This window comes from Coregonus lavaretus (assembly GCF_964263955.1).
Source record: "Coregonus lavaretus genome assembly, contig: HAP1_SCAFFOLD_236, whole genome shotgun sequence".
In the NCBI taxonomy this organism is placed as follows: Eukaryota; Metazoa; Chordata; class Actinopteri; order Salmoniformes; family Salmonidae; genus Coregonus; species Coregonus lavaretus.
This window is the reverse complement of record NW_028163050.1, coordinates 601,160-615,837: the sequence shown is the minus strand read 5'-3', so window position 1 is coordinate 615,837 and position 14,678 is coordinate 601,160. Positions and strand designations below refer to the sequence as shown.

The window sequence follows — 14,678 nt, the reverse complement described above, 5'->3', positions numbered from 1 at the left end:
GGTGGAGTTGGGTAGTATTGCAGTAGTATTTGGTGGTATTGGGTAGTATTACAGTAGTATTTGGTGGTATTGGGTAGCATTACAGTAGTATTTGGTGGTATTGGGTAGTATTGTGTAAAAGTACTAACTTCTGACGATGAGCCTGGTGATGGCTGACGTGGACTTGGCTCCAGCGATGGACCTGGCTGTGTAGAGTCCTGCGTCTGAAGACACCACTCCCTGGACGGGGTACACCAGGATGTCTGGGATCTCATTCTTAGGTACTGAGTGAATGAAGGAGCCTGAGAGAGACAAAGGTTTCACATTACATTCACACTTTGGTTACATGGTGAGTGAACGTTATTTATAATAAGAATTACATGGAGTAAACCGGACCTCTCGGAAATGAAAACGGATCCCTTCAGCAAAACATATTGGACCTTAACCCTCCCTGAACGCTTGAAAAAAACTAAACAAGTGACCCTCCCCTGTACCCAAAATAATTATTACAACAAGGTGGATAGCAGAGAACATGTCTACCGTTTCACTTCCTGGACAGACCAGAGCCTTAGATATGCAGTTTTAGAAACGGTTCTTCCTCCTGTAATCATTAAACGGCAACGCAACGATGTTGACAGCGCACAGGGCTGCGGGCCATAAGGTTGTGGGTTCGCAGACCAACGATGTTGACAGCGCACAGGGCTGCGGCCCATAAGGTTGTGGGTTCGCAGACCAACGATGTTGACAGCGCACAGGGCTGCGGCCCATAAGGTTGTGGGTTCGCAGACCAACGATGTTGACAGCGCACAGGGCTGCGGGCCAGAAGGTTGTGGGTTCGCAGACCACCGTGGACAACAGTAGGGGTGGAAAGATCTCCTTTATAGTAAAAGCATTGCATTAATCTATTATCTTATTTGCAGGTCAGAGAAAAAATGGCCTTATATAAACATTTCATGCAATTCTATGTCATTTTACATATTAGTAGAATCTTTTTAATTCCACACAAATGACCGAAATGACAGGCTAAGAATGGACAGAGAGATAGGCCTACAGTAGGCTATTTTGGGGACTAGGCCTAATCAACAACAAAAAAATTTGAAAGAAGCCTTCGACTCTCCTCCTGAACTGTCACTGTAGGCCTACACAGCACAGTGTTAGTTAGGCAAAAGGTTTTGATCAGCGAGAGCAGAGCAGGCCGGGGGTCAGGGTAGTTTTATTTACACCATCCCAGCAGCTATCTAAGAAATATAACTTTGCTCTGTGCTTCTCCCAGCATGCACTTCGTGGCCTACAGCCTATTGCGCGCCCCCAGCGGACCTAGGCGTTACTCTTGACCCTGATCTCTCTTTTGACGAACATATCAAGACTGTTTCAAGGACAGCTTTTTTCCATCTACGTAACATTGCAAAAATCAGAAATTTTCTGTCCAAAAATGATGCAGAAAAATTAATCCATGCATTTGTTACTTCTAGGTTAGACTACTGCAATGCTCTATTTTCCGGCTACCCGGATAAAGCACTAAATAAACTTCAGTTAGTGCTAAATACGGCTGCTAGAATCCTGACTAGAACCAAGAAATTTGATCATATTACTCCAGTGCTAGCTTCCCTACACTGGCTTCCTGTTAAGGCAAGGGCTGATTTCAAGGTTTTACTGTTAACCTATAAAGCGTTACATGGGCTTGCTCCTACCTATCTTTCCGAGTTGGTCCTGCCGTACATACCAATACGTACGCTACGGTCACAAGACGCAGGCCTCCTAATTGTCCCTAGAATTTCTAAGCAAACAGCGGGAGGCAGGGCTTTCTCCTATAGATCTCCATTTTTATGGAACAGTCTGCCTACCCATGTGAGAGACGCAGACTCGGTCTCAACCTTTAAGTCTTTACTGAAGACTTATCTCTTCAGTAGGTCATATGATTGAGTGTAGTCTGGCCCAGGAGTGTGAAGGTGAACGGAAAGGCTGGAGCAACGAACAGCCCTTGCTGTCTCTGCCGGGCCGGTTCCCCTCTCCACTGGGGTTCTCTGCCTCTAACCCTGTTGCAGGGGCTGAGTCACTGGCTTGCTGGTGCTCTTTCATGCCGTCCCTGGGAGGGGTGCGTCACTTGAGTGGGTTGAGTTACTGACGTGATCTTCCTGTCTGGGTTGGCGCCCCCCCCTTGGTTTGTGCTGTGGTGGAGACCTCTGTGGGCTATACTCGGCCTTGTCTCAGGATTGTAAGTTGGTGGTTGGGGATATCCCTCTAGTGGTGCGGGGGCTGTGCTTTGGCGGAGTGGGTGGGGTTATATCCTTCCTGTTTGGCCCTGTCCGGGGGTTTCTTCGGATGGGGCCACAGTGTCTCCGGACCGCTCCTGTCTCAGCCTCCAGTATTTATGCTGCAGTAGTTTATGTGTCGGGGGGCTGGGGTTAGTTGGTTATACCTGGAGTACTTCTCCTGTCTTATCCAGTGTCCTGTGTGAATTTAAGTATGCTCTCTCTAATTCTCTCGTTCTCTCTTTCTCTCTGAGAACCTGAGCCCTAGGACCATACGTCAGGACTACCGGGCATGATGACACCTTGCTGTCCCCAGTCCGCCTGGCCTTGCTGCTATTCCAGTTTCAACTGTTCTGCCTGCGGCTACGAAACCCCTACCTGTCCCAGACCTGCTGTTTTCAACTCTTAATGATCGGCTATGAAAAGCCAACTGAGAGACCTGAGCCCTAGGACCATACGCCGGGACTACCGGCCGTGGTGACTCCTTGCTGTCCCCAGTCCGCCTGGCCTTGCTGCTATTCCAGTTTCAACTGTTCTGCCTGCGGTTATGGAACCCCTACCTGTCCCAGACCTGCTGTTTTCAACTCTTAATGATCGGCTATGAAAAGCCAACTGAGATTTATTCCTGATTATTACTTGACCATGCTTGTCACTTATGAACATTTTTGAACATCTTGGCATGGTTCTGTTATAATCTCCACCCGGCACAGCCAGAAGAGGACTGGCCACCCCTCATAGCCTGGTTCCTCTCTAGGTTTCTTCCTAGGTTTTGCCTTTCTAGGGAGTTTTTCCTAGCCACCGTGCTTCTACACCTGCATTACTAGCTGTTTGGGGTTTTAGGCTGGGTTTCTGTACAGCACTTCGAGATATTAGCTGATGTAAGAAGGGCTATATAAAATAAAATTGATTGATTGATTGATTGAATCAGAGATGAGGGGCAGCATCTGCCAGACATTGATATATAGCCTAAAAAGCAACAAATCATAAAACACTGAGAAATATTGAAATGTCATCAATTACACATTACATGACCCTCCCCTCCCCTGGACTAGATTTATAAAAAAAATACTAAACCCTCCCCTGGACTGGAATGTTAAAAGCATGACCCTCCCCCCCATTTTCCACCATTAAGTAAATTTCGATCCATCCCTCAGCAGACACTCTTATCCAGAGTGACTTACAGTCAGTCAGCTTAAGGTAGATAAATAACTACATGCTGAAGATCAGTGTTAACATGAGGGGCTAAATATTGTTGACCAGGGGCCATATGCATCAAGCCTCTCTCAGAGTAGGAGTGCTGATCACGGATCAGTTTTAGAATTTTAGATCACAACGTATAAGATTACACGGAGACCTGATCCTATATCAGCACTTCTACACTGAGACATTTGGTACGTCCAAGCCCAACAGGTGTAGACCTTACAGTGAAATGCTTACTTACAAGCCCTTAACCAGCAATGCAGTTTTAAGAAAGAGTTAAGAAAATATTTACTAAATAAACTAAAGTAAAATAAAAGTAACACACTAAAATAACAATAACGAGGCTATATACAGGGGGTGCCGGTACAGAGTCAATGTGTAATAACAGTAGAGAGGCTATATACAGGGGGTACCGGTACAGAGTCAATGGGAAATAACAGTAGGGAGGCTATATACAGGGGGTACCGGTACAGAGTCAATGTGAAATAACAGTAGGGAGGCTATATACAGGGGGTACCGGGACAGAGTCAATGTGTAATAACAGTAGGGAGGCTATATACAGGGGGGTACCGGTACAGAGTCAATGGGAAATAACAGTAGGGAGGCTATATACAGGGGGTACCGGTACAGAGTCAATGTGAAATAACAGTAGGGAGGCTATATACAGGGGGTACCGGTACAGAGTCAATGGGAAATAACAGTAGGGAGGCTATATACAGTGGGGTACCGGTACAGAGTCAATGGGAAATAACAGTAGGGAGGCTATATACAGGGGGTACCGGTACAGAGTCAATGTGTAATAACAGTAGGGAGGCTATATACAGGGGGTACCGGGACAGAGTCAATGTGTAATAACAGTAGGGAGGCTATATACAGTGGGGTACCGGTACAGAGTCAATGGGAAATAACAGTAGGGAGGCTATATACAGGGGGTACCGGTACAGAGTCAATGGGAAATAACAGTAGGGAGGCTATATACAGGGGGTACCGGTACAGAGTCAATGTGTAATAACAGTAGGGAGGCTATATACAGTGGGGTACCGGTACAGAGTCAATGGGAAATAACAGTAGGGAGGCTATATACAGGGGGTACCGGTACAGAGTCAATGGGAAATAACAGTAGGGAGGCTATATACAGGGGGTACCGGTACAGAGTCAATGTGCGGGGGTCAATGTAAGTAGTCTGGGTGGCCATTTGATTAATTGTTCAGCAGTCTTATGGCTTGGGGGGTAGAAGCTGTTAAGAAGCCTTTTGGACCTAGACTTGGCGCTTCGGTACCGATTGCCGTGCGGTAGCAGAGAGAACAGTCTCTGACTTGGGTGACTGGAGCCTTTGACCATTTTTTGGGCCTTCCAATGTGGTGTAGTCAGGTTAAGAATAGCATGTACACAATATGGGCATAAAAAAATTAAAATAAAACCTATCAGAAAACAATATACAATATACGTGGCTAGTTTATTATGTACACCACGCCGTTCACGAAAATGGATCGCTCCTGCAGACCTTGAGTCACGTGGACGTGGTTTGCTATATTTAAAGCAGGCAGACAGGCATCGAGGCATTCAGTCACTGTTCGATTGAACGTTAGAACGGGGGAAACGAGAGACCTTAGCGGCTTTGAGTGTGGTGTGATCATCGGTGCCAGTTGCGCCGGATCCAGTATCTCAGAAACGGCCGCCCTCCTGGGCTTTTCACCCCAACTGGCGACCTGCTAGCCTTATTTGGCCTCCCAAGTTTTTAGAGCAAAAAAATGTAAAGATATATACAGTACCAGTCAAAGGTTTGGACAGACCTACTCATTCCAGGGTTTTTCTTAATTTTTACTATTTTTCTACATTGTAGAATAATAGTGAAGACATCAAAACTATGAAATAACACATACTGAATCATGTAGTAACCAAAAAAGTGCTAAAGAAATCAAAATATATTTTATATTTGAAATTATTATTATAGTAGCCACCCTTTGCCTTGATGACAGCTTTGCACACTCTTGGCATTCTCTCAACCAGCTTCATGAGGTAGTCACCTGGAATGGATTTCAATTAACAGGTGTGCCTTGTTAAAAGTTAATTTGTGGAATTTCTTTCCTTCTTAATGCGTTTGAGCCAATCAGTTGTGTTTTTTTTTTTTTTTTATGTGACAAGGTAGGGTTGATATACAGAAGATAGCCCTATTTGGTAAAAGACCAAGTCTATATTGCACAAGTTCCTTGGTGTCCACATCACCAACAACCTATCATGGTCCAAACACACCAAGACAGTCGTGAAGAGGGCACGACAAAGCCTATTCCCCCTCAGGAGACTGAAAAGATTTGGCATGATCCTCAGATCCTCAAAAAGTTCTACAGCTGCACCATCCAGAGCATCCTGTCGAGTTGCATTACCGCCTGGTATGGCAACTGCTCAGCCTTTGACCGCAAGGCACTACAGAGGGTACGGCCCAGTACATCACTGGGGCCAAGCTTCCTGCCATCCAGGACCTCTATACCAGGTGGTGTCAGAGGAAGGCCCTAAAAATGGTCAAAGACTCCAGTCACCCAAGTCATAGACTGTTCTCTCTGCTACTGCACAGCAAGCGGTACTGGAGCGTCAAGTCTAGGTCCAAAAGGCTTCTTAACAGCTTCTACCCCCAAGCCATAAGACTCCTGAACAGCTCATCAAATGGCTACCCGGACAATTTGCAAATCTGTCATCAAGGCAAAGGGTGGCTACTTTGAAGAATCTAAAATCTAAAATATATTTTGATTTGTTTAACACTTTTCTGGTTACTACATGATTCCATATGTGTTATTTCATGGTTTTGATGTCTTCACTAATACTCTACAATGTAGAAAATAGTAAAAATAAAGAAAAACCCTTGAATGAGGAGGTGTGTCCAAACTTTTGACTGGTACTGTAAATGTTTTTATAATTTATCATTTTCATTGTTGGACATAAAATACTGTGAAAACAGCAGGAAATCAGCTCCAAGTGATTTTCATTTTGGAAATCTGTTCCCAAGTATTCCCACGCGTAAAAGAAAGATGTGTAAGCAAGGTTTGAAATGATTATGTTTTAGTCAAATATTACATCTGTTTGGGCTTCTTGCAGTCAATTTGCAGTCTACAAATTATTTGTAATTATGTTCCGGTCCCCCGACCATCTGCTCAAGAAAAAAATCGTCCCGCGGCTGAATCTAGTTCACGATCCATGGTTTAGGGTTTACCGAGAATGGTGCTGCGACATACCAAAAACATCCAGTCAGCTGCAGTCCTGTGGGCGAAAACAGCTCATTGATGAGAGGTCCAAGGAGAATGGCAAGAATCGTGCAAGCTAACAGGCGAGCCACAAACATACAAATAACGGCGCAGTACAACAGTGGTGTGCAGAACGGCATCTTGGAACGCACAACTCGTTGGTCCTTGTCACGGACGGGCTATTGCAGAAGACGACCACACCGGGTTCCACTCCTATCAGCTAAAAACAAGAAGAAGTGGCTCCAGTGGGCACGCCATCACCAACACTGGACAACTGAGGAGTGGAAAAACATTGCCAGGTCCGATTAATCCCGGTTCCTGTTGCGTCATGCTGATGGCAGAGTCATGGTTTGGTGTAAGCAGCACGAGTCCATGGCGCCATCCTGCCTGGTGTCAACGGTACAGGCTGGTGGCGGTGGTGTGCTGGTGTGGGGAATGTTTTCCTGGCACACGTTAGGTCCCTTGATACCAATTGAGCAACGATTGACGCCACAGCGTATCTGAACATTGTCGCTGACCAAACCCAATAGAGTATCTTTGGGATGAGATGGAACGGGCTGTTGGCAGCATGAATGTACCGCCGTCCAATCTGCAGCAACTACGTGACGCCATGGCGTCAGCATGGACCAACATCCCTGTGGAACGTTTCTGACGCCTTGTAGAATCCATGACCCGAAGAATTCATGCTGTTCTGGAGGCAAAGGGGGCAAAGGGGGCCTTGACCCAGTACTAGATGGGTGTACATAACAAAATGACTGGTTAGTGAATATTGGAGGATCACGTCACAGAGAGATATCAGCAACCATGACAATACAAAAATAAAATACACTTTTATACAAACAAACAAACAAACAAGCAACATAACGATATAACTATTTACATACTGTAAGGTTTACCATTCTTATAGATGACTGCGTCCTCTGCGAATACTTTCCTGCGAGTGAAACAGATGTTGACATCTTCTCCTATACTGACTGTGATGGTTAGGGACTTTGGTAGAAACACAGCTGGGGAGGCAAACACAAACACAACTTTACTCTTAGTGGTGGGTAGATAACTTGACTCTCAGTGGTGGGTAGACAACTTTACTCTCAGTGGTGGGTAGACAACTTGACTCTCAGTGGTGGGTAGATAACTTGACTCTCAGTGGTGGGTAGATAACTTTACTCTCAGTGGTGGGTAGACAACTTGACTCTCAGTGGTGGGTAGATAACTTGACTCTCAGTGGTGGGTAGATAACTTGACTCTCAGTGGTGGGTAGATAACTTGACTCTCAGTGGTGGGTAGATAACTTGACTCTCAGTGGTGGGTAGATAACTTGACTCTCAGTGGTGGGTAGATAACTTGACTCTCAGTGGTGGGTAGATAACTTGACTCTCAGTGGTGGGTAGATAACTTGACTCTCAGTGGTGGGTAGATAACTTGACTCTCAGTGGTGGGTAGATAACTTGACTCTCAGTGGTGGGTAGATAACTTGACTCTCAGTGGTGGGTAGATAACTTTACTCTCAGTGGTGGGTAGATAACTTGACTCTCAGTGGTGGGTAGATAACTTGACTCTCAGTGGTGGGTAGATAACTTGACTCTCAGTGGTGGGTTAGTGTTTCAATAGGGAGTCAGAATAACAGTATGTATCCTCATTATCAATCGGTTGTTAAGTGTTTCATTTAGGAACATCTTGCAATGAAAGCAGTGTGCACCCTGTGTGGCCTCATAGCCACAACCGTTCACCACAAAGATAGGAAAGCCTCAAAACAATAAAACAGACCTGTACAGGTTAGAACACAATATCAATGCGTTATTACCTTCATTTAGCATCTTAAATGTGTAAATCTGATTTGTATCACTATTTTTTGCCCTGCAGTAGAACTCCCCAAAGACATCACTGCGAGTCTTCCACTCCATCTTGGAGGCATGGTGGTAGGCTGTATCGGGGCTGACAGGCAGGCTCTGGGGGTGGGTCAGGGGGAAGTCACGGCCCATACCTAACGGAAATGTACATGTTAAAAACCAGTTGGAAATACAAGTATTACACAATAATGACTTTATTGTAACGCAAAATGAATTTTAACATGTTAAAAATGCATTCTACCTTGTCTTTGCTGTTTGCTTTCACAAGTTTACCTGAAAAGCTAGTTTGTAGCGCATTTCTTAATTCCTAAATAAATTAAAATGTATTGGAAACAGGTTTTCAAGACATTTCACATGCCATGGAATGTGTTAGAATTGCAAACGTAATGTGTTCATCTTGTGTGAAAGTCCCATTCCATACCCAGGGTACTGCTGAAGCTGGAGGCATCACTGTCCTGCCGGGAGGTCCAGTCACTACTGACACAGTGGAGGGAGGAGTCTGATGATGTCACCATGGGGTCAGGGTTCACCAAGGTCAGGTCTGCTATGTCTAGGGCATCACCTAGGACAGACAGGCAGACAGACAGACAGACAGACAGACAGGCAGGCAGGCAGGCAGGCAGGCAGGCAGGCAGGCAGGCAGGCAGGCAGGCAGGCAGGCAGGCAAGCAGGCAGGCAGGCAGGCAGGCAGGCAGACAGACAGACAGACAGACAGACAGACAGACAGACAGACAGACAGACAGACAGACAGACAGACAGACAGACAAGTATACACACACACACAATGCAAGGGGGGGACGGGGGGGGGGAGGGGGACAGATAAGTATTAGATATTGAACAGATACATGTGCCTTCTTAAAAGTTAATTTGTGGAATTTCTTTCCTTCTTAATGCGTTTGAGCCAATCAGTTGTGTTGTGACAAGGTAGGGGGGGGTATACAGAAGATATACCTATTTGGTAAAAGACCAAGTCCATTTTATGGCAAGAACAGCTCAAATAAGCAAAGAGAAACAACAGTCCATCATTACTTTAAGACATGAAGGTCAGTCAATACGGAACATTTCAAGAACTTTGAAAGTTTCTTCAAGTGCAGTCGCAAAAACCATCAAGCGCTATGATGAAACTGGCTCTAATGAGGACCGCCACAGGAAAGGAAGACCCAGAGTTACCACTGCTGCAGAGGATAAGTTCCTTAGAGTTACCAGCCTCAGAAATTGCAGCCCAAATAAATGCTTCACAGAGTTCAAGTAACAGACACATCTCAACATCAACTGTTCAGAGGAGACTGCGTGAATCAAGCCTTCATGGTTAAATTGCTGCAAAGAAACCACTACTAAAGGACACCAATAAGAAGAAGAGACTTGCTTGGGCCTAAAAAAACACGAGCAATGGACATTAGACCGGTGGAAATGTGTCCTTTGGTCTGGAGTCCAAATTGGAGATTTTTGGTTCCAACCGCCGTGTCTTTGTGAGACGTGGTGTGGGTGAACGGATGATCTCCGCATGTGTATTTCCCACCGTAAAGCATGGAGGAGGAGGTGTTATGGTGTGGGGGTGCTTTTCTGGTGACACTGTCTGTGATATTTTTTTTTTTACTTAATCAGCATGGCTACCACAGCATTCTGCAGCGATATGCCATCCCATCTGGTTTGGGCTTAGTGGGACTATCATTTGTTTTTCAAACAGGACAATGACTCAACACACCTCCAGGCTGTGTGAGGGCTATTTGACCAAGAAGGAGAGTGATGGAGTGCTGCATCAGATGACTTGGCCTCCACAATTACATTTTACATTTACATTTTAGTCATTTAGCAGACGCTCTTATCCAGAGCGACTTACAGTTAGTGAGTGCATACATATTTATTTTTGATTTTTTTCATACCCCCCTTGGGAATCGAACCCACAACCCTGGCGTTGCAAACGCCATGCTCTACAAACTGAGCTACATCCCTGCCGGCCATTCTCTCCCCTACCCTGGGCCAATTGTGCGCCGCCCCATGGGTCTCCCGGTCGCGGCCGGCTACGACAGATCCCCCGACCTCAACCCAAATGAGATGGTTTGGGATGAGTCGGACGGCAGAGTGAAGGAAAAGCTGCCAACAAGTGCTCAGCATATGTGGGAACTCCGTCAAGACTGTTGGAAAAGCATTCCAGGTGATGCTGGTTGAGAGAACACCAAGGGTGTGCAAAGCTGTCATCAAGGCAAAAGGGTGGCTATTTTAAGAATCTCAAATATAAAATCTATTTTGATTTGTTTAACACTGTTTTGGTTACTACATGATTCCATATGTGTTATTTCATAGTTTTGATGTCTTCACTATTATTCTACACAGTAAAAAATAGTAAAAATAAAGAAAAACCCTGTAATGAGTAGGTGTGTCCAAACTTTTGACTGGTACTGTAAGTATTAGAATTTGAACAGATAAATATTAGATATTGGACACAAAAGACAAACTGGAAATAAATTCCAGATGCTTATTTGCAGCAGTAGGGGTATTATCAGATATCACATTAATTGTAATTTTGAGACATTATATACATAAAGTATCTACATGATATTGAGGACGTTGGTATCAGTGCAACACATGGTATCACCACCTGGCATAGCCAGATGTGGACTGGCCACCCCTCAGAGCCTTGTCCCTCTCTAGGTTTCTTCCTAGGTTCCTGCCTTTCCAGGGAGTTTCTGTATAAGCACTTTGTGACATCTGCTGATGTAAAAAGGGCTTTATAAATACATTTGATTTAATTTGATGCTAGTGTGTGTGTGTTATTAATCCACAGGCAGAGAATCATGTAACATTTACAAAGACCGTGTCTGATTAAACAGATGTGGGACCAGGCTAGGTAATGACCAGAGGAGCTGGCTAGACAGCATAAACAGATCTGGGACCAGGCGTTTTACTTTATGGTATAATCCGAGACAGCATAAACAGATCTGTGACCATGCCGATACACTTTATGGTTGTTGTACACATGTTATGGCTGGGCGAATTGATCTGACAACCAATGGAACAGTGTAGTGTAATGGATCTGATTCAGACAGAAAGAGAAGCCAATTCTCATGAATCAACACAGAATCTAGTGTCTAGTACGCAAATAAGGACTTATACATGTAGTAGGTATACAGGAAGATACTAGAAGGTATACAGGAAGATACTAGTAGGTAGACAGGAAGATACTAGTAGATAGACAGGAAGATACTAGTAGATAGACAGGAAGATACTAGTAGATAGACAGGAAGATACTAGTAGGTAGACAGGAATATACTAGCAGGTAGACAGGAAGATACTAGTAGGTAGACAGGAAGATACTAGTAGGTAGACAGGAAGATACTAGTAGGTAGACAGGAAGATACTAGTAGGTAGACAGGAAGATACTAGTAGATAGACAGGAAGATACTAGTAGGTAGACAGGAAGATACTAGTAGGTAGACAGGAAGATACTAGTAGGTAGACAGGAAGATACTAGTAGGTAGACAGGAAGATACTAGTAGGTAGACAGGAAGATACTAGTAGGTAGACAGGAAGATACTAGCAGGTAGACAGGAAGATACTAGTAGGTAGACAGGAAGATACTAGTAGGTAGACAGGAAGATACTAGTAGGTTGACAGGAAGATACTAGTAGGTAAACAGGAAGATACTAGTAGGTAGACAGGAAGATACTAGTAGGTAGACAGGAAGATACTAGTAGGTAAACAGGAAGATACTAGTAGGTAGACAGGAAGATACTAGTAGGTAGACAGGAAGATACTAGTAGGTAGACAGGAAGATACTAGTAGATAGACAGGAAGATACTAGTAGGTAGACAGGAAGATACTAGTAGGTAGACAGGAAGATACTAGTAGGTAGACAGGAAGATACTAGTAGGTAGACAGGAAGATACTAGTAGGTAGACAGGAAGATACTAGTAGATAGACAGGAAGATACTAGTAGGTAGACAGGAAGATACTAGTAGGTAGACAGGAAGATACTAGTAGGTAGACAGGAAGATACTAGTAGGTAGACAGGAAGATACTAGTAGGTAGACAGGAAGATACTAGTAGGTAGACAGGAAGATACTAGTAGGTAGACAGGAAGATACTAGTAGATAGACAGGAAGATACTAGTAGATAGACAGGAAGATACTAGTAGGTAGACAGGAATATACTAGTAGACAGGAAGATACTAGTAGGTAGACAGGAAGATACTAGTAGGTAGACAGGAAAATACTAGTAGGTAGACAGGAAGATACTAGTAGATAGACAGGAAGATACTAGTAGATAGACAGGAAGATACTAGTAGGTAGACAGGAATATACTAGTAGACAGGAAGATACTAGTAGGTAGACAGGAAGATACTAGTAGGTAGACAGGAAGATACTAGTAAATAGACAGGAAGATACTAGTAGGTAGACAGGAAGATACTAGTAGGTAGACAGGAAGATACTAGAAGGTAGACAGGAAGATACTAGCAGGTAGACAGGAAGATACTAGTAGGTAGACAGGAAGATACTAGTAGGTAGACAGGAAGATACTAGCAGGTAGACAGGAAGATACTAGTAGGTAGACAGGAAGATATTAGTAGACAGGAAGATACTAGTAGATAGACAGGAAGATACTAGTAGATAGACAGGAAGATACTAGTAGGTAGACAGGAAGATACTAGTAGGTAGACAGGAAGATACTAGAAGGTAGACAGGAAGATACTAGCAGGTAGACAGGAAGATACTAGTAGGTAGACAGGAAGATACTAGTAGGTAGACAGGAAGATACTAGTAGGTAGACAGGAAGATACTAGCAGGTAGACAGGAAGATACTAGTAGGTAGACAGGAAGATACTAGTAGGTAGACAGGAAGATACTAGTAGGTAGACAGGAAGATACTAGTAGGTAGACAGGAAGATACTAGTAGGTAGACAGGAAGATACTAGTAGATAGACAGGAAGATACTAGTAGGTAGACAGGAAGATACTAGTAGGTAGACAGGAAGATACTAGTAGGTAGACAGGAAGATACTAGTAGGTAGACAGGAAGATACTAGTAGGTAGACAGGAAGATACTAGTAGATAGACAGGAAGATACTAGTAGGTAGACAGGAAGATACTAGTAGGTAGACAGGAAGATACTAGTAGGTAGACAGGAAGATACTAGTAGGTAGACAGGAAGATACTAGTAGATAGACAGGAAGATACTAGTAGGTAGACAGGAAGATACTAGTAGGTAGACAGGAAGATACTAGTAGGTAGACAGGAAGATACTAGTAGGTAGACAGGAAGATACTAGTAGGTAGACAGGAATATACTAGTAGGTAGACAGGAAGATACTAGTAGATAGACAGGAAGATACTAGTAGATAGACAGGAAGATACTAGTAGGTAGACAGGAATATACTAGTAGACAGGAAGATACTAGTAGGTAGACAGGAAGATACTAGTAGGTAGACAGGAAGATACTAGTAGGTAGACAGGAAGATACTAGTAGATAGACAGGAAGATACTAGTAGATAGACAGGAAGATACTAGTAGGTAGACAGGAATATACTAGTAGACAGGAAGATACTAGTAGGTAGACAGGAAGATACTAGTAGGTAGACAGGAAGATACTAGTAGATAGACAGGAAGATACTAGTAGGTAGACAGGAAGATACTAGTAGGTAGACAGGAAGATACTAGAAGGTAGACAGGAAGATACTAGCAGGTAGACAGGAAGATACTAGTAGGTAGACAGGAAGATACTAGTAGGTAGACAGGAAGATACTAGCAGGTAGACAGGAAGATACTAGTAGATAGACAGGAAGATACTAGTAGATAGACAGGAAGATACTAGTAGGTAGACAGGAAGATACTAGTAGGTAGACAGGAAGATACTAGAAGGTAGACAGGAAGATACTAGCAGGTAGACAGGAAGATACTAGTAGGTAGACAGGAAGATACTAGTAGGTAGACAGGACGATACTAGTAGGTAGACAGGAAGATACTAGTAGGTAGACAGGAAGATACTAGCAGGTAGACAGGAAGATACTAGTAGATAGACAGGAAGATACTAGTAGATAGACAGGAAGATACTAGTAGGTAGACAGGAATATACTAGTAGACAGGAAGATACTAGTAGGTAGACAGGAAGATACTAGTAGGTAGACAAGAAGATACTAGTAGATAGACAGGAAGATACTAGTAGATAG

The 14,678-nt window shown here is 43.9% G+C and overlaps 1 protein-coding gene across 1 annotated transcript in view; it reads right to left on the bottom strand.

Annotated features, from left to right (window-relative positions):
- Positions 1 to 14,678, bottom strand: part of LOC311118547 (angiopoietin-1 receptor-like) — a gene marked incomplete at both ends in the record, with an annotated part of 52,144 nt that overhangs the window by 31,407 nt on the left and 6,059 nt on the right. The window contains 4 exons of the mRNA XM_084193338.1: positions 129 to 281; positions 7,564 to 7,674; positions 8,472 to 8,651; positions 8,939 to 9,079. Of these exons, the coding sequence (XP_084049464.1) occupies positions 129 to 281; positions 7,564 to 7,674; positions 8,472 to 8,651; positions 8,939 to 9,079 (585 nt within the window). The remainder of the gene's footprint in view (positions 1 to 128; positions 282 to 7,563; positions 7,675 to 8,471; positions 8,652 to 8,938; positions 9,080 to 14,678) is intronic.